We start from the raw sequence: 22425 nt of genomic DNA on the forward strand, positions 1-22425 counted from the left end.
TGATTTTGGCAAATGTAGAAAATCAGACCTGCAGACTTATAGGAAAGGTATGTTTTTGGATATTACTTGCAATTACAATATGTTAAAATATTTTAATAAAGTTTTCCTTTAAGCTCAAAGTCCTTTTTTCTGGTTAACTTTCAGCAAGTTAAATAACAAGCACAATGGGAAGTCATTCTTGCAGGAAACAGAAAATAAACTGAGAACTGTTAAATTGAGTTTAAAAGTTATATTTATATATCTGAAATAATAATTATTTTCATCTAGTTACATAACTATGCTACTTTCCATATTGATACACATTTTAGTTTTATTTTAAAAAGCCTTCAAAATTTAGCACTGCAACTTTATTAGGCTGTAAAATATATTTATATATATATATATATATATATATATAGATACGTATATACTAAGTAGTTTTACAAGTACATTTTTATTTTTATGTTGGGTAGCATAGGGAAAGTTTAAAACCCCTGTCAGATATTATTTGCTTTTCATGGGAGAGTGTTTTGTTCACATAAGGAACTGATAGGAAATGCTTTAAAAAGTGAAGTTTTGTAAATACCTTGCATATTGTTTTTGTGACAACTGTAAATTTTTAAATTCACATGTAATGAATAATCCTAACAACTCTAATGAACCAAAGATTTGTTAATTCCACATAAGCACTGATATATGGGAAAGCCCCAGACCCAACATCAAGGTCAATCTCATTCCGGGGACCGTACACTAATGGTAGAAGCTAAATGCATCCTAGGCACATTCTCAGTGGGATCCATATGTAAATGGACATCAAGCTTGGGATGCCCAAGGGCCTAGGAATATAATGGATTAGGATGTAGTTACCAGCAATGGGGGACCACCATGAGAATCTCCCTGTGTCACTAAATGGGAAAGAAAAACTGCATGGAGGAGCTGATAGTCAAGGTCAAACACAGCACAAGATAAAAGATCACTGGGCTCAGAATTCACAGTCTATCTAGAATCTATTTATTCTCAATCAATCTAAAATGTTGTGTAGAGTAAACATGTATTGCATTATTGATCCCTTCATTGTGTTCTTACAATAAGATCACAAACAGATTTTGTTGCAATGGGTTCCACTTTTCTCCATTTTTACAAGAGGTATTGCTAATGTGATTTAGCAATATATGATCACTTTATGATCATGAATTCCTATTCTTTGTTTGAAAAAGGCTTCACCAGCCAAAGGGTGCATAGCCTGCTATTTACTATACCAACACATTTCTTAGAGTTATAGTAGTGGAAGATGTTCCTATTGGCTGCTGTTTTTTAGGGAGTGCTCCCCTCTGAATTGTATACTGAATGTTTACCTGGTTGTGTACCCATCTACCAGTGTATGGCCATCATCAAAGATTGAACTCTGATATCCCTGTGTATTATTTGTTATTGAAACATATGCAAGCAAATATGAGTAGAATAGGAAGATCCTTTTTGTAGATGGCATGTTTCCTAATGTGTGACAGCTAAATAATGTGTCTATGAGCTGTGTAGGAATGGTATTTACTAAAGTCATTGCTAGCAGTTAACCTACACTCAGTTCTGTCTCTAAGCCCATTCATATTCATTGATTGTATCCAATAATGATCTCGCGCAGAGAAACTTAACTTAAGCAATGTTGTTGGAAGGTTCATTAATCTATTCGGCTTCATGGCATAAAAAGTCATTTCCTTTACCATTCCTTCCAGTCAGAAGACAAATACTTCAATACTATTGAAAAACATCCAAATTTTTACCATCTAGAATTCAAATCAGAAATCAAGGAGTCAAATTAGAAAATCAAAATAAGAAAATGCAAAACTAACTTTAGCTTGTGCTTTGCATAATTACTTTATATGGAATTGATAACTTTCCAATGAAAATGTTAGGTCTGGGTAATATTACTATTGTCTGTATTGGCTGCTGAAATATAAAAAAGAAAAGAGCACAGCAAAAATGACGCATGAACCTAAGTTCCACTTTTAAAAATCAAGGATCAGGCAGATCATTGTTGCAGGAAGTGACAGACCATGTTCCTTCGGCAAAAATCCCTCCTACCTGTCCAATCACTCCGGGTGAATGGCAAAAAAAACAGAATAGAGGGGAGATTTCGTAGTGTTGACGGTTGTCGCATGAAAACATTCCTAGAGCGTTTTTCTTTTATTTTGGCGCAATTTCTCTTCACTTCCTGTTTTTTCTGTAGGACAGGAGAAGTGAAATCTCTTCAATGGACATATGGACATGGATAGCCCTTACATATTCTATCTGATCAACAATTCTGGATTGTGATCAATTCAGTGCATTAATGTATTTAAATCACTGTGTAAAAACAAAAAAATGTAAAATATATAATGCAACGCATGGAAAAATGCAGCGTACTTTATGTGTTTTTTGAATTGACTCCATTGTCAGATCCTTATATATCCAAATAAAAGGCTTTGGCATACTGGAATCTAACAAAGACCTATTTTAGCCACCCCTGTGTGTCTGTTAATTCTTATAATGTGTGCCAGGTGCCGGCTGCATCCCTAAAGTATTTCATCATGCTCCATAGACTTCTACTTTAGTTCATACTGATTCATGATACAATTTTTCTTCTCCTATGACTTTTTACGGCGACACCAAGAATCCCAACCTCTGAGATGTTGTAATTCTGATTTTATTAGCTTTCTGCCAGCAAACGAATCCCGGCTACTCACTGCGGCTGAATTATATCCTTTTGAACACTGTTCTTTGGATAATTACAGCTTTACTTCCCTGTTGAAATTGATGGTTATTTAAATAATAACAGTATGGCAGTATTGCTTCCTGCTGACCTGCCGCACCTGCAAATTCTGGCAACCATATTGATCTCCTTCCAGAAAACGACTGCATGGGTTCAGGAATCAGGAAAAAACAGCTAGGGTTATTTTCTTCTATAAATTTCAAGTGTCATTGTTTACACAAGGTAAACAAGGAGGCAGTTTACAAAATGTTTCTAGAAAAATAACCAATTTAGGCCAAGAAAAATGCCATGTACTGTGCATTGGAACACCTTTAATAAACATGTTTAAAAAGTGTTTGATGGAGTTTGACAAAAAGAAAGTTTTATCTGAATCCTTGTGTATACTGTACACCTTTTCTAGCTTAATACCCATACATAACCCGATACTGACATCTTGTGTTCAAATTTGGTACTACACTACACTAAACTACACTTTTTTTTTCTTTTTCCTTTTTTTCTTTACTGAATCTAAAAAATGTAAATGGTAAAATGTGGCCCCAGAAATAGAAAATGTATTCTTAGTTAAAGCAAGGTCACTGCATTTTAATGTCTACGGAAGAAACCTGCTCATAGGGATATTATGAACTGTCTTGGCTGTAGATTGAGTAAATGGTCTGGTATCAAACCATATCTAAACCCAGAAACAAATATTTTATATATTATAAATCCTTAGATGTTGTGGCAGAATTTTCATATCTTAATCTCAGATATGTAAATCAAGCTATTTAAACTATTTGTGCTAGTGTCAGGGGGGAAGACAGAGAGATGCTGCATACATCTGGGACTCCACATTGCCTCTGTAATTTTAGAATAGTAGGTGTAAAGACTTTTTAAACGAATCCAGTATGTATTTTAACTTGAACTGGTAATTGGCATGGGATGCTCATATGAGGTTCTATTGAAGTATTCCCCAATCAATTCATCTGAAATTCACTGACAGATGGTCGAATCTCTCTACACATCACCTTTCAGTTCCTATTAAAACAATGACTCGTTCTGCCACCTAGTGGGTAATCATCAAAAGTGCACAGCTGTCACATAAGGATATCAATAGGTAATAAACAATTATGAACAGTGGCTGCAGTGGCTGCATAGGAGAGAAATTAAAAAGTAGCCGTGGTTCCCAAAAAAGGTGGTGGCCTGAGACTTTATTTCAGGAGTACAACAGTTAAAAAAAAGAACAATGGTGGAAACACCGGACTTGTAATATGTTTACGCCTCCTATGGTTTGTTAATTACCCCCACCTCCTAGATTGTAAGCTCTTCGGGGCAGGGTCCTCTCCTCCTTTGTCACTGTCTGTATTCCTCTGTAATTTGCAACCCCTATTTAATGTACAGCGCTGCGTAATATGTTGGTGCTATATGAATCCTGTTTAATAATAATAAAGAACCAAGAAATGTACAAGATATATGACATTTTATTTTCATGTGTGAAGGGAGGGTCAGCTTTCACACAACAGTAAATAAGTTACCAATACTATAATATACAGGTATAAGCAATTTCAGCATAAATTAAATAGAACTTTATATAATGATATGGTGGATAAAGCATTCCACTTTACAAATGTTTTTTTTTACCATTATCAGCACTAAATGAGTAATAAATGTGGGCAGCAACATCAACATGTTGAGGATTCATCAAATGAGACATATTTACATGAACTTTTACCTTGTTCATACTGACACTCTTCCCTTTGCCCCTTTTTGTTCATTCTGCTATAGTTATACCTAAGGAACTGATCATAGTGTGAAAACACAGCCAAGGCTGGATATTCATGCAGCTTTTTTATGTACAACATTTAACAATTGAAGAAGAACACTAATTAGGCCCTCCAGCAATCACTCAAAGATGAGGACACTCAGCAGAAAGACTGGCAATTCAGGGAATATAATGTAGATTTGTTTTTCTGTACAAATATCTTGTTATCAATTAATATGATGGATTTGTAATATGACTTTGATTTGGTAACATAATAGATAATAGTTTCTTCCCTGTCTTTTTTACATTCTTTAATATCTTGAAACATTTCTTTTTATCAAGTAATGGTATTATTTTATTTTATCTATTTTCAGGCTGAAGTTTTTCCTGCAGAGGTTTCTCTCCTCAATTGGAGTCTGCTAGTCTGCTACCAGCTTGGTAAGACTGTAGGGTCTCCGCAACCGTACAGAGGCTTCTCTCTAGTGAACTCAAGTTTTTCAACCATTGAAGGCATTGTAAATGTGAGCATAAATATGTAATATTACAGCTTTACTTCAGCATTTTGTATGGAATGGCAGGTTTTGATACCTAACACAGTAAGAATGCTTTAACAACCCCCCCCCCCCCCCCCCCATAATAGCTTAAAGCAGGGGTCGGCAAACTCCGGCCAGATATGGCATAGCCGGTAGTTCATTCCCGCCTAACGGCCCCTGGCCGATCCAGCCTAATGCCGGCCGGCAACCTGCGGCTCCTGGGCCATGGGTTGCCAGTCGGATCTGCCAGGGGGCATTAGGAACTACCAAAGCCTCCAGAGCCGCCTCCTTGCTATTGCTCCCCGCCACGGTAAATAGGGCAAGCTCCCTGAAGGGAAATCCCTCTCCTCCGCAATGCATACGGAGGAGAGGGATTTCACTTCAGGGGGCATTCTCTGGTGGTGGGCGGAGCCATTAGGGTAGGACTCAGAGTCCGGCCTAATATACTCCCGCCCAGCCCTGAAATGGCCTAATGGCCATTAAAGTTTGCCTACCCCTGGCTTAAAGCATACATAAACTCAGACAGTTCACCTTACATAAACGGGTAGACAACCCTTTTATGTAAGGTAAAAATTCTGTTGTTTGTTTGTTTGTTTTTTTAACAAACAACACCCTTTTTTTCACCTAGGCCAGGGGTCAGCAACCTTTACTATCAAAAGAGCCATTTTGCCTCCTCTTCCACTAAAGAAAAATAGTCTGGAGCCGCAAAACATAACACAGTTTATAAACTTTTAAAAGTTTTAATATTTTTTTAATTTTACCTGTTACAACAAGTGTGCATGTGTAGGCCTACTTTGAAATACATTAAACACTGAACTATGCCCCTAGAAGCCTCCAGCTTCTAACGTATCATCCTGTTACATTAGAAGGTGGAGGCTTCTAACGTAACAGGGTAGATTTTTTTGATGGGCAGAGTTCTTTATGTTCTGACGATGCCTTAGCGATGAAATTTTAGGGGTGTTAGCCACAGGTGTCCCTCATTTGCAGCTTTAATTTTGTTCACCTGTACCCCCCAATCTTGAGTAATTGGGGTTCAGGTGCTAGAAGCCTCCAGCAATGTGTAACAGTGTAGAATATTTTGATGGGCAGAGTTATTTTCTGACGATGCCTTAGTGATTCAATTGTAGGTGGTGTTAGCCATAAGTGTCCCCCACTTGCACCTCTATTTTGGTCACCTGTACCGCCTCCCCCCCGTTCCAGAGAAATTGGGGTTCAGATGCTAGATGCTTCCAGCAATGTGTAACAGGGTCAATTTTTTGATAGGCAGAGTTTTTATGAATTTTTAGGAGGTGTTAGCCACAGGTGTCCTGTACTTGCACCTCAAATTTTTTTTCACCTGTACCCCCGTTTCCAGATAAATTGGGGTTTAGGTGCAAGAAGCTTCCAACAATGTGTAACAGGGTAGGGTTTTTTGATGGGTGGAGTTTTTAGGAGGTGTTAGCCACAGGTGTCCCCCACTTGCACCTCTAATTTTGTTCACCTGTACCCCCTTCCTGTTCCAGAGAAATTGGGGATCAGGTGCCTCCAGCAATGTGTAACGGTAGATTTTTTTGATGGGCAGAGTTCTTTATGTTCTGATGATAGCCTAAAAATTACATTTTAGGGGGTGTTAGTCACAGGTGTCCCCCACTTGCACCTACATTTTTGGTTTTGTACATCTCCCCATTCCAGAGGAATTGGGGTTCAAAGGAGGGGGATGTCATTGTACACACCCATTTGTACACGCCCCGTGGTAGATTTATTTCACTGGTAGATTTTTTTCATTAGAACACCGGATAGGGAATCCCCCTCCTCCGCAGTGTCTTGGGAGGAAGGGGATCCCCCATCAGAGACCTCCCCGCGGCAGCCAAAGGGAGCCACAACAAGGAGGCTGAAGAGCCGCATGCGGCTCTGGAGCCGCAGGTTGCAGACCCCTGACCTAGGCAATTGAGAATGAATGGGAGCACAAAGCCTCCCGGGATACCTACATCAGGCATCCCGGGAGGCTCTTGGGTGCTCCTTCTGCGCATGCTCAAGCATCTCAGACATGCGCATAAGGAGCCTTTTTGCACAAAGAGAATTTTTTTCATACAACATCACCCGATCTTGTGCCTAGGTTGGGTGACATAAGATGAAGAACTAGGAAGAAGAGGAGATGGGGGCGCTACGGGACGGATGCCGGACTGATGCAAGATTCACCTGGATGGATCAGACTGCCCTGCGGGATTGAAGGTAAGTGTATTTTTTTTTCTTTGGCAGTTTTCAGTTTAGTTCTTCTTTAATAGTTCCTCCTAAGATGTCAATAAAAAAATACTTTTAAAACATTTACATGAGCTTTAAATATACAGAACCAATGTGGTTTTACACATTTAAATAGGAAGTATATTCACTGGTGGGTGGTGGGCTTCTACCATAAACAGCAAGTATGCACAACAAACTTGCCGATTATGGCACAGACTTTCATGTGTGCAGCCTTTCCTGCAGTAATGACAGGACCAGGGTCTGTCATCACCATAGTAGAAGAAGCCATCTTCACCGCTTACTCCACAGCAGACTTCTCAGAGGACAGTGATACATTGGATGCCCACTGATTATGTAACTCATGCACGCTCAGGCGTTACATAGTCTCTGGTGGCTGGCACTGTGTGTAGCAGTGTGGATCTTGGCTTTTACATTACATGGCATATACAATGTACAGTATAGTGCTAGAAGAAAAAAGGAGCCAGGGGTTTATTTTTTTGACAAATTATACATTGCATCTGTTTTTTTATCATTTAGCTCTACCTCCTAGTATCTTTTTGTTTATTGAATTCAGGTCCGCTTTGAGTTACAATACTAAGGATATCTAAAGATTCCTATTTTAACGTCCCTAGCTGTAACCCCGAGTGTGACTCAGGGTAGAAAAAGCTTGCTAAAAGTAGTAACCCCGAGTCACACTCGGGGTAGGTAAAGCAGCGATAAATAAATGATAAATAAAGACTTACCTTATCTGCCGGCGTCCTCCTCCATTCTGCTTCAGTGATCGCATCTTCCTGCAGGCTCCTCTCTTCCTGTCTTCCCCCTGCAACAGCGTCTCTGTGTCTGTGTCTTGATGAGTCACCCGAGGAGTTTACTGGAGACGTCTGTGCAGGTGCCGGGGAGCGTGACCAGCGGGAAATTCAAATTTTTTGTTTTGGATTCAATACAAATAACTGTATTGAATCCAATACAAAGTAGCCAGTATCTTTCTGACAGTTGGAGTGAGAGATACACTGTTACAGTGCACTGCCTACCTGCCAATACATTTGATTACTGACCTCTGGCCGATCTTTTGACCATTTCTCTGCCTGCCGCCTGCCCTGACCTCTGCCTGGACTTTGACCACTTCTCTGCCTGCTACCTGCCCTGGCCTCTGCCTGGATTCTGACGTTTTTGCCTGCTGCCAGCCCTGACCTCTGCCATGGCATCCAAAAGGCGTCTCTCAAGTCAAGCTGCATATGAACAACTTTCAGACAGCGAAAGCGAAGTGGAGACAAGTGACAGTGATTACCCTGGAAACCTGTCATCGGACACAGAAAGTGACAGCGATTCGGACACTGAGGTTAATGACATCCGCATCTGATGCTCTGTTGATATCAGTCAGACTCAGCCGGTGCCCCCAAGATTCCCATTCACTGGGGAGCCTAGTCTGAAAGTAGAGGTGGTGCACAACCCCCTGGCGTACCAGGAGCTATTTCTGAATGACAAAGCCATACAAAAAATTGTTGAGGAAACCAACAGGTACCCTGAGCAACAGTTAGCTGCCACATACAGCTGGTTTTCCAGGACCATAAAATGGGAACCTGTCACTGAAAAGGACATTTGGCTGTTTCTGGGCCTAATTATTCTGCAGGGAGTCATGGGGAAGCCCCTGCAGAAGTGGTATTGGTCCACTAATAGGCTGATCACTACCCCTTTTTTGGAACAGTCATGTCTGAGTACCGTTATTGCCTAATAATGAAGTTTCTACATTTTTCAAATAATGAAACATTTAATGAGACCACACATCCTGCGCCCAAGCTGAAAAAAATCTGGGAGTTGTACCAGATATTGTTGGAGAACTTCAGAGACAGCTATGTCCCCCAAAGAGAAGTAAGCATAGACGAAAGTCTAATGGCCTACAAGGGGAGGCTCAGCTGGATCCAATATATTGCATCTAAGAGGGCCAGATTTGGAGTCAAGTCCTTCATGCTGTGTGAATCAGCAACAGGGTACATATGGAACACCCCCTCATTTACACTGGGAGAGGCACGAAATTTAGCGCCAGATTCAGCATTATGGAGTGGCGACATCATCTGTGCTGTCACTAATGGAGCCATTGCTGAATCAAGGATATTGTGTTACCACCGAAAATTTTTACAGCTCCCCTGAATTATTTGAGTTCCTGATAAAGCATAAAAACTGATGCCTATGGCACCATTAGGGCTAATCGTCGAGAAATGCCATCCATGTTTAGCAAACAAAAGCTGAAAACTGGAGAAAAAGTTTCCTAGCAAAAAGGAAAAATGAGGGCCCTGCGATGGCATGACAAAAAAGATGTGTGCCTTTTGAGGACTGTACACAATGCCGCTACTGCTATGGCTAGAACAAGAAGAGGGAAAGACATTGTGAAACCACAGGTTGTTCTAGACTACAACAGTACCATGGGGGGTGTTAATATAGCTGACCAGGCGATGAATTTTTATCCTGCTGTTAGAAAACAACAGAGAATTATTACATTATATATAGATATTATAAAAAAATGTTTAGGCATCTGGTGGAACAATGTCTTTGGAATGCTTTCATTCTTTTCAAAGCAAAGAATGACAGGCCTGTACTTCACCATGATTTTATCTGGCAAATTTGTGAGGCCATATGTCTAAAATATCAAAGAGAAGAAACGGATAGAGTTGGACGCCGTGCTACCACGGTGGTGAACCCAGAACGCCTGACTGGTCGCCACTTTGTGGACTACATACCACCAAGCGCAAGAAAAGCACCAACGAGGATGTGCGTGGTGTGTTGCGCTAAGTGTGATGACACCGGGAGAAAAATAAGAAAGGAAACCCGGTTCTACTGCCCGGATTGTGATGTTGGACGTGGTTGTGCTGTCCCTTGTTTCAAAATATATCACACCCGGGATGTTTATTAGTTGTTTATTAGTTTATGAGGAAAATCATAAAAACCTCAGATTTTTGTGTTTTTTATTTAAAGTTTATTAATAAATTTAATTATTATTATTATGACATGATTTTGTGTTTCAAACTTTATTTTACTCAGATTCTTGTTTAGATATATTCTGGTGAGTTATGCCTAAGAATTACAGGCCTACAATGAAAAAAAATTTTCATGAAAAAAATGTACCGCTTTTTGACATATAAATCCAAAAAGAAATGAACCGCTAGGGAGGTTAATAATGATCATTTTATTACTTTGTGTTAAAGCTAACTACAGAGTAAGCTGCACATGCCTTATTTTCCACTTGTATGACCTAATTTTTTGAGAATTCTTGGTTTGGTACAACCACAGGCCTTATGCCAACCTTCAGATACTGAGAGTGGACCTTTGTGCCAACTTCTGAATATTGCGCCTCACTCCATGTGGCTATCGGTGTCAGCTCTACTTCACTATACACTCCATCCATCATTGGTAATGGCTCTTGGCCATGGATGTTCATGGTGTTGGATTTTAAGTCTTGTCTACTGCTGACTGCATAGGGTGTACCTATAAAAACATAAACACATTCCATTACATTGAGTGGTGTCTGTAAAACTGACTAGATGTTATGTGCACTCACTGTCCACTATATATTGGGTAAGTTCCCTATAGGCTTTATGAGGTGATTTTTTTTTAGGATTTGAGTACCTATACCTAGCCTGTAAAATATATTAGTTCAAATCTAAGCAGGTACCCATTGAGAAATGGAGATTGTAGTGTATTATTTTTTGCAGCTTCAGTTTCTTTTGATGATGCTGTGGAATATATCCATCATTGGAGCAAAAACAATCTACAAATACAATGTCTTTTAATACTTACATTCATATTCTGTGGGAGTGATGTTAGAATGGCTAAAATATTAAAAAGAGAGAATTGTATTAAACCTTTTTACTATTGTTAAACTTTATACTTCATATTATTTTTCACAAATGCATCTAATGCAAAAGTTTATTCCAAAATGTCAAAACTCAGTTTCAAATTGCCTGCCCACAGTGGGGGGACCTCACTGTATAATTTTAAATATTGAGTTATATATATTGCAGCATGGTGGCTCAGTGGTTGGCACTCTGACCTTTGCAGTGCTGGGTCCCAGATTGGAATCTAGGCCAGGGGACTATCTGCATGGAGTTTGTTGGTTTTCCCCGTGTTTGTGTGGGTTTCCTTCGGGTACTCTGGTTTCCTCTCACATTCCAAAAACATGCAGTTAGGTTTATTGGCTTCCTCTCGTAATTGTCCTTAGACTGTATTAAAGACATATGACTATGATAGGGACATTAGATTATGGGCTCCTTTGAGAGACAGCTAGTGACATGACTATGGACTTTGTACAACTCTGTGTAATTTGTCAGCACAATATAAATACTGTGTAATAATAATATTGCGTTTTTCAATAGATTTATAAAGCAAGCTTTTTTATGTATCATAGGTTTATTGACCATGGTAGCTTTAAACTAATGAGTTACAGTTACTTATATTGTGGTTTTCAATAGATGTATAAAGCAAGCTTTTTATATAGCCCATGAAGTTTGCAGGTGCCACAATACGTAATTAATCTAAACAAGTATGCCTAAATCAAGGAGAGGTATCGGAAAAACAGTTTGCATATTTGCACCACCAGGGACCAGTGCTTTAGATGAAAGTTGAAGTTATACTAGGAATTAACCAAATATCAATGTACCACATTGGTGTGGGGGTTTTACTCACCAAAACAAGAGCCCTGCTACCCCCTGATAATATGCATATATTATCATATAAAACGGTACTTTTTTTAAGAATCCCCATAAAAAGTGAATGAAGGCCAACAAAAACATATGGACTAAAGCAAATGTAACAACATCCATATCATAATTGGCTGCCAACAGCAAATGACCAATGTAATCATCTTCCATATAGAACTTTCATTAATACCAATAGCAAATATATAGAGGTATATGTAGAAATAATTGTGAAGGGTTTTTCAAAAATGTCAAAATGGTTTTAGTGCCAAAAACACCAAAACAGGTTGTGGGTGATCTTAAGGGGGGGGGGGGAGCTCTTTCTGCAGCCTCTTTTAATTCTTTAATGACCAAGACAAGCTCTGCAGTTGTTGTTTTTTGAATATCAAAGCTCAGCTTACTCCAGAATGAATAAATGTCTAGGCTTCATAAAGCTTTTTTTGCTTTGTTTGTGATTAACTCACAGTGAGGATTTTATACAGTAACTGACACCACGCTGGCTAATAATATGTTGAAACAAACATCCGTCTTAATTACATTTGTTAAAATAATGTACCTGTTCTGACCAACATACAAATTCAACTTAAAAACAAACCTACAGTCCATATCTCATATGTAACCCAAGAAATACCTGTATATAAATATATATATATATATATATATATATATATATATATATATATATATATATATGTGTACCACTAGATAACACTAGATTGGTTAATTTAGAGATAACTAAAGTTTTGTATAATTGTATATCCTTATATGAATGGCAAATAACAGTAATTTACCTCTGATTTATTTTCTTCTGTTTCCCTGTTGAGTAAAAAAAGTACAATCAAAATTTGACTAAATTAGATATAATTAATTTTAATGACACTTCATATTATTACCTTTAAATTTTCTGCAAAATATCACCAAACATAGTATTACACCAACCGCACCTAGTCCTCCTATGATTCCAGAAACAATATAAGGAATATCACCTGAAACACCAAGATCAAAATGGAGAGTGTAAGAATAATTCTACTTTTTTTTGCTGATGAAACATGTAATGCATGTAAAACCAGAGAAATGCAAGATCTGTGAACACCAACTAACAAAAATCCACAAAAAAATACATTTTTTTGTATAAAAGAGTTTTTTTTTTAAAGCTGTACTTTTGGCTAAATCAAAAGATAATTGCTTTTAATCTTATATCTTGATATAAAGAAGCATTTGACACTTAAAATGTGAGTGAACACCACTTTTATGATATAAAAACTAGGTTAAAAAAATGGATAAATTATTGGGCAGTATGTTTACTGAGGATCGGCTAATATGCCACTTAATGTGGGTGTCAGATTGTACTCCAATGAGTCAAACTAGATTGTGTACATTAAATGTTTAAAGATATTTACTATAACAGTTAAAGAAAGACTAAATACTGAGAAAGACTTTTAATCCGTCACTAGTAAGCATGCAAAATACTCATCATGTAGCCATTTCACTGACACTGGATTAGCTTCACTACTTTCCCAGCAACTTTGAAAAATGTTTTAAATATTTGTTCAAGATTAGTGACTAAAAGCACTGAATCAAGAGGGTCAGTGTAACAACATGTATCTAAAGGCAAAGCTCCCTCAAGTTTTTATTTCTGGCTTTGTTTCTATTGTGGAAAATTCAGAATATTAGGGTTGCCATCGGAGCAAACAGTGGTTACAATAAATCATCCAATATGGGCAAATGTTATGGTGACAACTGTCTATGACATAAATCCTCTTCAATTTCAGATATTCTCTTTCATTTCATGTCTGGGGCAAAAATTAAAAGAAATTCCTTCCAATGGGACACATACAGCATAAAATAAGCAAACATGAGTTTTGGTCCTCTCCTACTTTATCCAGAACATAAAAGAATATTAGCCTAGTTTAACAGGGTTATAGCAGGGTTTGACTGGAAAACTCGGAGTGAGCACCGTCAGCAATAGTGGCATTGTTAGACTGGGCACCTTCTGCCCTAGGTCAGTAACATCTGAAGCCACAGCCCATAACTGGTGTTGGTTGAATTTTCCTCAATGTTTTTCCCCAGTTTCCCCTGACTTAATCCCAATGTTAGGTTTATTTGGTAGTCAATGAAAGTATACCCTCCTATTCCTAAATGTGCATTATCACTGTTTACTAAGCTATAGTAAGTGGAAACTATATTCACCTGCATTAAAAATGTAGATTGTTTAATTAATATTCATTATACTGCATTTTATTTTCAATTATTTATAAATAAATGTCAATATATAATGCAAAATTAGAAGTTAACATACCAGTAAGCTTACCGCCTCCATTGGTAACTTGAATTATTGTTTTGTTTATTGTTTTCCATACATAGTTATCTTTTTTATGGTAGAATACAATACAAAGATATTTCCCATATTGAGAGCTTGTAATATTGTAAATGTCCAGATAATGATGTGAAAGTGTTTGGTTAATTCTTTGACTAACTCCTTTAATAGGACAACACAACTTATTCTCTGAAAACGTGAAAAAATAGTTGTCTACTTCCATAGAAGATAAGCATTTAGTGGATCCATCATGATATTCAGCTATCCACAGCAAAGCATATGAAACAGTTAGGTTAACATGACAATCAAAAGTGAAATTTCCACTTTCCACATAATAATCTGAATCAGATTTCTTTTCATCTGTAATATCTGTAAGAAACAAAAGTTTCAAAGTGTTAACCTTTAAAGTGGATATAAATTCACATTTTCAACTTGAGTGATAAAAGCCCAAGTTACACTTTCCCACCCCTGGATTTTCCACCACCATGGCAGTGAGGAGGAGACTGCTGGGGCTTTTGGGAGATTGGCATCATTATTAGGAGTGGTTCTTTCCACTCCCACTGTCCTGATGGGTCAGCAAGCGTAGTGGGGGTTTTTCCCTGTCATATAATGATGTTCCTCACCCTGAAATAGGGGATGAGAGGCGTGTCTGCATAGCTCCAGAGCTCCTTAACACAGAAAATCCACAGCACAGGTTTCACACCTGAAAGTACATACGCTTTTGGGGGGGGGATTCTGATTTGGGGGTGATAGTTTGCTAGGATGTGTATGACACTAGCCTCTGATGATCGGAATTATACTGGGCTCCAAAGATGATAATAATTATAATGATACTGGTCTGTGAGGAGGAGGATGGTGATGATGATGATACTGAGTAGTGAGGAGGATGGATGATGATGATACTGAATAGTAAGGAGGATGGTGATGATGATACTGAGCAGTGAGGAGGATGGTGATGATGATACTGAGCAGTGAGGAGGATGGTGATGATGATACTGAGCAGTGAGGAGGATGGTGATGATGATACTGAGTAGTGAGGAGGATGGATGATGATGATACTGAATAGTGATGAGGATGATGATGATACTGAGTAGTGAGGAGGATGGATGATGATTATACTGAATAGTGAGGAGGATGATAGTGATGATGACACTGGGCTGGGATAATGCACAGGGATCTGTTTTGGTGGTCAGATGGTGAGCCTGATCTGTGGTTAACATCTATGACCTCAGTACAGACCAATCACAGAAGACACACTGGGACAAATATGCACTAGAGAGCCTGGACAGTGAGCATGAGAGGGAGAGGATGGCAAGCTCAACATTGCCACTCACAAGATGGCTGTAATAGATGACACAGCCAGCACCACTAGGAGGGACTAACATTCCAGAGCAAGTACAGTAAGTGAGAATAGATCTCTAATATTAAGTCTGACATTGGAATATAGGTCTGCATTAGGTGTTTTTTTTATTTTTTTAAATATTAAAGATAAAAAGTAGAAGTTTTTGTGGGTACGAAGACTGCTAAATATGTGTGCTGGGTATACAATGAGTAGGAGCAGGGTATTGACCTTCTGCTCCTATCATTGCCCCTCTTTCAGAGTTCTATCAATGCTGCCTTAGTGACTCAAATTGTTGAAACCATAGAGTCAGCATAATAGCCAGACAAACAGCATTTTCAAAAGGTCAGCAATGGTTTCCGACATACTGATTTGATGAGGTTTGCTTGAACTGATTTTTTCAAAAAGCCGCAAAGGTTTTGATCTCATGTAAAAAAGCTCCTGGGCATAGCTGTTTCTTTTTAAGAGTTTGGTAAACCACACAAAACAAGCCAAAAAATAATTATTGGCATTAGTTTCTTAAAAGTTCCTCTATAGGCAAGACTACCATATAACTCCAACTAAACATTAATGTGATACATACCATTTGTTGAAGAGATTATAATTGTTTTGTTAGAATTACAGAAATCCTCAGATGTCACAGAACATTTTTTTTTCTTTGCAGTACAGGTAAATATTCCAGTTTGGTTTGTGTCTTTATGATTCGTCTCTGATGTCCCACTTATGAAAAAAATGCCTAGTTCAGAATCATTTCTTCCATATGTATACCAGTAAATCGTCTTTCCTTGCTCTCCTTGCATTTGCTCTCTTCTGCATTGAATTGAATAGTTTTTTTTGTCTTGATATATAACCTCTGTCTGACCTGTAACATAAAGTAAATGTGACGTTGCAATCAATTATAGACCTAATATAGAAATATAGGGAAAAGTACACATGGTGATCCTGCGCACAATCTGTACTACACTATTCTTGCTGCAACTAAAGCCATTTTTGGGCTGGATATATATTTTTTTTCTTCCCTAGGCCAGAAACCTGTGCACACACACAAGAAAGATAAAAAACTAAAACTAAAGCTTTCATACATTGCCAGCCTGCCAAATATTGTCTGATCCAAAAAGCAGAAACTACATGTACGATACAGAGCATCCTGTCAGCTATAGGTAGCGCTAACCTTCTTTGAACCCACTTGACTTTGCAATGGATACTTCCAGAGAAATGCAATTCATGTCATAAATAGCAAAGGGGTTCTTACTACTACATCTCTAGGTCCCTACATCTCCCTGTTTCAGGCCATACCTGTTTGGGGGTACTGTATTTTTTGAACCATAAGACTAATGACTAATAACTAGAATAATATTTAGCGAGAGAGAGATTGCACATTGCACATTGCACAGACACACTGCACATTGCACAGACATATTGCACATTGCACAGACACATTGCACAGATATTGCACTACAAAACTATAGTGACAGGAAAGCTACAACTCACCTGTCATAGGAGAATGACTTGCTTCACAAGAAACCCAGCACTGCTCATTTAAGACTGCTCTCTCTGCCTCCCTTCTCACTCCCCACGGAGCCTTCCCACACTGAAACACATCCCCAGCATTCCTATAAACATGGCTGCTAAGAAACAGCAGGGAGGGGAAAGGCACTGCCAGATGATTTTAGGGCAAGTTCCCTTGAAGAGGGTGGAACAGCACTGCAGCCGTTCCCCTCCCTCTCCCTGAATGATCCCGAGATCAGTTACGAGGCTGCAGAACAGAGGGACCATGCTGCAGGGGGGATGCCAGCCGCCTGCCGGGCCCCCCTTGGAAGCGCGGGGGCGGGTTGTATTTGGACCATAAGACACACCCTCATTTTCCCCCCACTTTTGGGGGAAAAAAGTGCATCCTTTAGTCTGAAAAATACGGTAATTGTGGTTCAAAGAAGGTAAGTGGCCTATGTGTTGGCCAGTTATTGGGGTTCAAGTTTTTTTTCACACATTTTGATGGGCAGAATTTATATATTCTTATACTGCCACAGTAATGAAATTTTAGGGGGTGTTAGCCACCAGTGTACATTTTTGGTTTGCTACATCTCCTCGTTCCAGAGAAATGGTAATGTGAACAGGGTAGCATAGTATTACAGTCATAGTTTTGTGAGCTTGCAGTTATGAATTTTGGAGCCCTACCCCAATACTCCTGTCTATGCAAGAGGTCCCTGGGTTCCAGTTTGTATGTTCAGTTTCAGGTTCCTATACTTACTTACTTTTGAAAGAACATGCCCAGTGTTGTATTTTCACAACTTTTTAAACTTGTGACCTCATATCTTAAATTTCTGAAATTTTATGACTAATGACTAAATAACTAATAGCAACGAGGGTAACTTGTGTTCCCTGAACATTTTAATCTTTACAACCAACGGTTCAAGAGATATGAAGGTTGGAACACAGTGAGTTGTACGCTGCAGAATATGGCAAGCAGCCTTTACAGACACATCTATCACAGTGCTGCTAGTGACGCCATTGTAAACACACAGTTTGGAGTGGATCATAAGTAGTGACCCTAAAATTATATTCTCATCCTGCTTGGCAATACCCAATGTATTACCAATTTTAGTTTACATACACTTGTGTGTTTTAGTTTTTCATTTTGATTTATTTAATTTATTTTTACTTAATACACCTATTTTGCAACTTAATAAAGTTATTTCATTGGGGGACCTCCTCTGAGGGGATATGATGGACAGGTTAGAAAAACTTTTTTAAACTTTATCTTTTTCTTCTATCCTTTTTACAGTACAGTTGTTCTTTAACAGGCCAATTACAAAAAGTACTTGATATTGTTTTTGTAAAAATACTGCGTGCAGTCATATGAAAGCTGTGAACCTGGAAGCACTGAGAGCTGACCACTGATTCACTGCACTTTATTATTATTATTATTATTATTATTATTATTAAACAGGATTTATATAGCGCCAACATATTACGCAGCGCTGTACATTAAATAGGGACTGAGAAGATATCAGGTTTACGCCCATCCATATCACTAAACCCAGGAAAAAACAATAGCTACAAGCAATAGCTACAATGAAAATTCAGGCTTGAGAGTCTGATACCCAAACATGCACAAAACATCTTACCTCCGTGTGCCTGACAACAAGGCTCGCCAGCTGGAGCTGCTGTATCAAGCATTTTTTCACAAATGTCTTCATTTCCTAATTTCACCCTATTTCCTAATTTAAAAAAAACAGTTTAAATATCGATTAGGATTAGAGTAATACGAAAGCAGGCTGCCCTTAAAACATACAGAAAATGGCTACAGAACTATAAGGCCATTTCTTCTGGTGGATTCGTGTGGGTCAGACCAGGATTTTTTTGTATGCAGTACAAGTTAAAGTAACTTCATATATCAACTGGACAATTAAACTTTCAATGTCAGCTGACTTTGCTGCACAGTAACATTGTGAAAAATGAGTTATTGTTCTCAGGGTAATGCAAATATAGCCTTAAAACCAAGCTTCATCTCTTGTTCTATGGATCCTCACATTGATATAATTTAAGTATAGTCATAGACTGCTTTATAAGGGGCCTTTGGAAGCATCTGAGAAATGTTAAAAGATGGACCAGTATGAATGTAGAGACAGGGAAAATAAACCTGTCACCATCCTGCAATTTTAACTGAACACATGATGTAAAAATGCATTAAGGTTACCGATCATGAATAGAAAATGTCACACTTCCCAGTAAATTCAGATATACAGAATAATATATAATGTAAACCACAACTTTTCATGTAAAAGCTGGCTTTGATCCTTCAAGTCCTGAGCCTCTTAAGTGCCCTATTCCTAATATTTCTTAATGTATACCTAGAAGTTAGAGGTTGAAAAAAACAACCAAACCACTTGAATGTCCACATTAGGCAGCTTTGAATGCCGCAATGGGTGCAGGTTTGACTACAGATAGCATTAACTCCCCACATCCAGACATAAATAAAAGAACAGGCTGTACACCGTGATTCCACCGATGAATCTGTGAGAATCATTGTGAATTTGTGGCACACTGACATGTTTTGCCTCCAAGTGCAGCAAAGTTAAAGATAAGGGAGGTGGGGGGGCAGGGGGGGGATTGTGGATTATTTTATGATATTGCCCCAAAGTGGATCTTAATTGTAGTTTAAGCAAGAATAAACTGATATTTTGTTTTTGCTAGGGATCTAACCCAAAAGCATGAGGTTTGAAAATGGACAATATTTTTCAGGAGAGATAAAACTAAATTAGATTTTTTTTTATTACTAGTCTAATCACTACCCCCCCAAAATGAGCCCTGAATGGGGTACCAGTTTATGAGCTCTCAACTGATGTTATGGTAATCTTTTAAACCTCTGTTGTGTGTTCGCCATGTTTGAGTCGCCATGTTTGTTTCTTTCTATCAGATAAGAAGGTAAAGAGCAGAATTTCCCAACCTTTTGTTAACATTGGGTAACCCATTGACATAACTTTCAGGTCTCCAGGGAACCCTTACTGTAATTACTATATCCACAACTCACAGTACATTAATGTGATCATCATTTTTTCACCATTGGGAAGAATTTCACCCTTACAAATGGCCAAAATGATCATTGGTATCATCCTCCTTTTCCACTAAAGAAAAATAGTCTGGAGCCGCAAAACATAACACAGTTTATAAACTTTTAAAAGTTTTATTATTTTTTTAATTTTACCTGTTACAACAAGTGTGCATGTGTAGGCCTACTTTGAAATAAATTAAACACTGAACTATGCCCCTAGAAGCCTCCAGCTCCACCATCATCCTGTTACATTAGAAGCTGGAGGCTTCAGGGTAGATTTTTTGATGGGCAGAGTTCTTTATGTTCTGACGACGCCTTAGCGATTAAATTTTAAGGGGTGTTAGCCACAGGTGTCCCTCATTTGCAGCTTTAATTTTGTTCACCTGTACCCCCCAATCTTGAGTAATTGGGGTTCAGGTGCTAGAAGCCTCCAGCAATGTGTAACAGGGTAGATTTTTTTGATAGGCAGAGTTTTTATGAATTTTTAGGAGGTGTTAGCCACAGGTGTCCCGTACTTGCACCTCAAATTTTTTTCACCTGTACCCCCGTTTCCAGATAAGTTGGGGTTTAGGTGCTAGAAGCCTCCAACAATGTGTAACAGGGTAGGGTTTTTTTGATGGGTGGAGTTTTTAGGAGGTGTTAGCCACAGGTGTCCCCTACTTGCACCTCTAATTTTGTTCACCTGTACCCCCTTCCTGTTCCAGAGAAATTGGGGTTCAGGTGCCTCCAGCAATGTGTAACGGTAGATTTTTTTGATGGGCAGAGTTCTTTATGTTCTGATGATAGCCTAACAATTACATTTTAGGGGGTGTTAGTCACAGATGTCCCCCACTTGCACCTACATTTTTGGTTTTGTACATCTCCCCATTCCAGAGGAATTGGAGTTCAAAGGAGGGGATGTCATTGTACACACCCATTTGTACACGCCCCGTGGTAGATTTATTTCACTGGTAGATTTTTTTCGATAGAACACCGGATAGGGAATCCCCCTCCTCCGCAGTGTCTTGGGAGGAAGGGGATCCCCCATCAGAGATCTCCCCGCAGCAGCGACAACAAGGAGGCTGAAGAGCCGCATGGGGCTCCGGAGGCGCAGGTTGCAGACCCCTGACCTAAAGGAACACATTTCTCATTGATCAAGGAACCCCAGCAACCTCTGGAGGAAACTTAGAGTTCCACAGAGCCCTGTTTGAGAAGCACTGAGTTAGAACTTCTGTAAGAATAGTATCTGTTTTCATATCCAAACGAAAAAAAAATATGAAATAATACTAATAAGGAACAGACAGCATTGCAGGCATCGATGAAGTTTTACCTCTTTCACTTTTCACTCGTTTTTTTAACTGCTCATGTGCGCCAATAGATCTATGTTTAGGGGAGGAAATGAATGTGTGTGTTTCTAATTTAGTAAATGAGTATGCATAAATCACCTCCAGCAATGAGGGTGCTTTATGTTCATGCACACCCCATATTTCTATTATTATATTATTATACATATATAATTAGCAGACTAAAAATATGAAATAATGATTTACAGCTCTCCAAAACTCCCACTGACATTGTAATGAATTGCATTGAATGTTAGTTGTCCTTACCTTGTTTTCCCTCTGCGATAGTAAACAGTAGAAAAGTAATTTTTAGGATCTGTACAAAAGCCATCATAATGGAGTTGAAAATTTTCAAAATAGGTTACTGACTTGTAAATAGCAGAATGCATCTGCTTCCTCATATTAACCACTTCCTTCTGTATTTACATGAAAAAAAAAAAAAACTGCACACCAATACCAACTATACTTAGGACAGTCACACTGTGATTTTGGAAATATTACTTTTTCTGCATTCACCATTAAACCAAAGATCTTTTAAATTTCATTTACAAACCCTTTTTTAACTAAACCCCCTGAGGATATCAATCTCCACATCCTTGTCTCAGTATCAGAGTGACCCTGGATGAAATACTCTCCCCAACATTCACTCAAAAATGTTGTATTTCTCAAAATATCACAGAGGCCTACTGCATATATTACTGCTGACCTTTCTGCACAGAGGCTAGGGAAATATGATGATGCCCACTCCTTACTTAGCATGGCAATGTCCCTAGAAATATAATGCTTTGTTATCTGAGACTCAAGTTGAGTGTCCTTCACACGCTACTATGGGCCTTGACTAACTACTTGGGCAAACAGTTTTTCAATTTGGGGAAGGGGATTTAGCGTTCATATTAAATGCTCAGTAGGTCCATTGTAAAATCGTAAATATATTGCTTGCCTCCTCTGTTAGAGGAATTGAATTTTCTTCCCAGGGCCAATTTAACAAGTA

The 22425-nt window shown here is 38.5% G+C and overlaps 1 protein-coding gene across 1 annotated transcript; it reads right to left on the reverse strand.

Annotated features, from left to right (window-relative positions):
• Positions 1–7704: 7704 nt before the first annotated feature.
• Positions 7705–21825, reverse strand: LOC140324426 (uncharacterized). Its single transcript, XM_072402306.1, has 8 exons — positions 21702–21825; positions 18686–18778; positions 16144–16422; positions 14204–14590; positions 12798–12890; positions 12696–12720; positions 11009–11040; positions 7705–10696 (listed from the first exon to the last, which is right to left on the reverse strand). The coding sequence occupies exons 1-8, from the start codon at positions 21766–21768 to the stop codon at positions 10464–10466; spliced, it is 1209 nt and encodes a 402-aa protein (XP_072258407.1). The 5' UTR covers positions 21769–21825; the 3' UTR covers positions 7705–10463.
• Positions 21826–22425: the final 600 nt, after the last annotated feature.

The sequence above is a fragment of the Pyxicephalus adspersus genome, chromosome 2, assembly GCF_032062135.1.
Source record: "Pyxicephalus adspersus chromosome 2, UCB_Pads_2.0, whole genome shotgun sequence".
Classification (NCBI taxonomy): domain Eukaryota; kingdom Metazoa; phylum Chordata; class Amphibia; order Anura; family Pyxicephalidae; genus Pyxicephalus; species Pyxicephalus adspersus.

What these genes read in the sequence shown, in the direction of transcription:
- LOC140324426 (XM_072402306.1), bottom strand. Translation starts at nt 21,768, where the DNA reads ATGATGGCTTTTGTACAGATCCTAAAAATTACTTTTCTACTGTTTACT. An exon ending in TATAATCTCTTCAACAAATG is followed by an intron (nt 14,591 to 16,143) that starts GTATGTATCACA and finishes TGTTTCTTACAG; the next exon opens with ATATTACAGATGAAAAGAAA. An exon ending in CACTCCCACAGAATATGAAT is followed by an intron (nt 10,697 to 11,008) that starts GTAAGTATTAAA and finishes ATGTTTTTATAG; the next exon opens with GTACACCCTATGCAGTCAGC.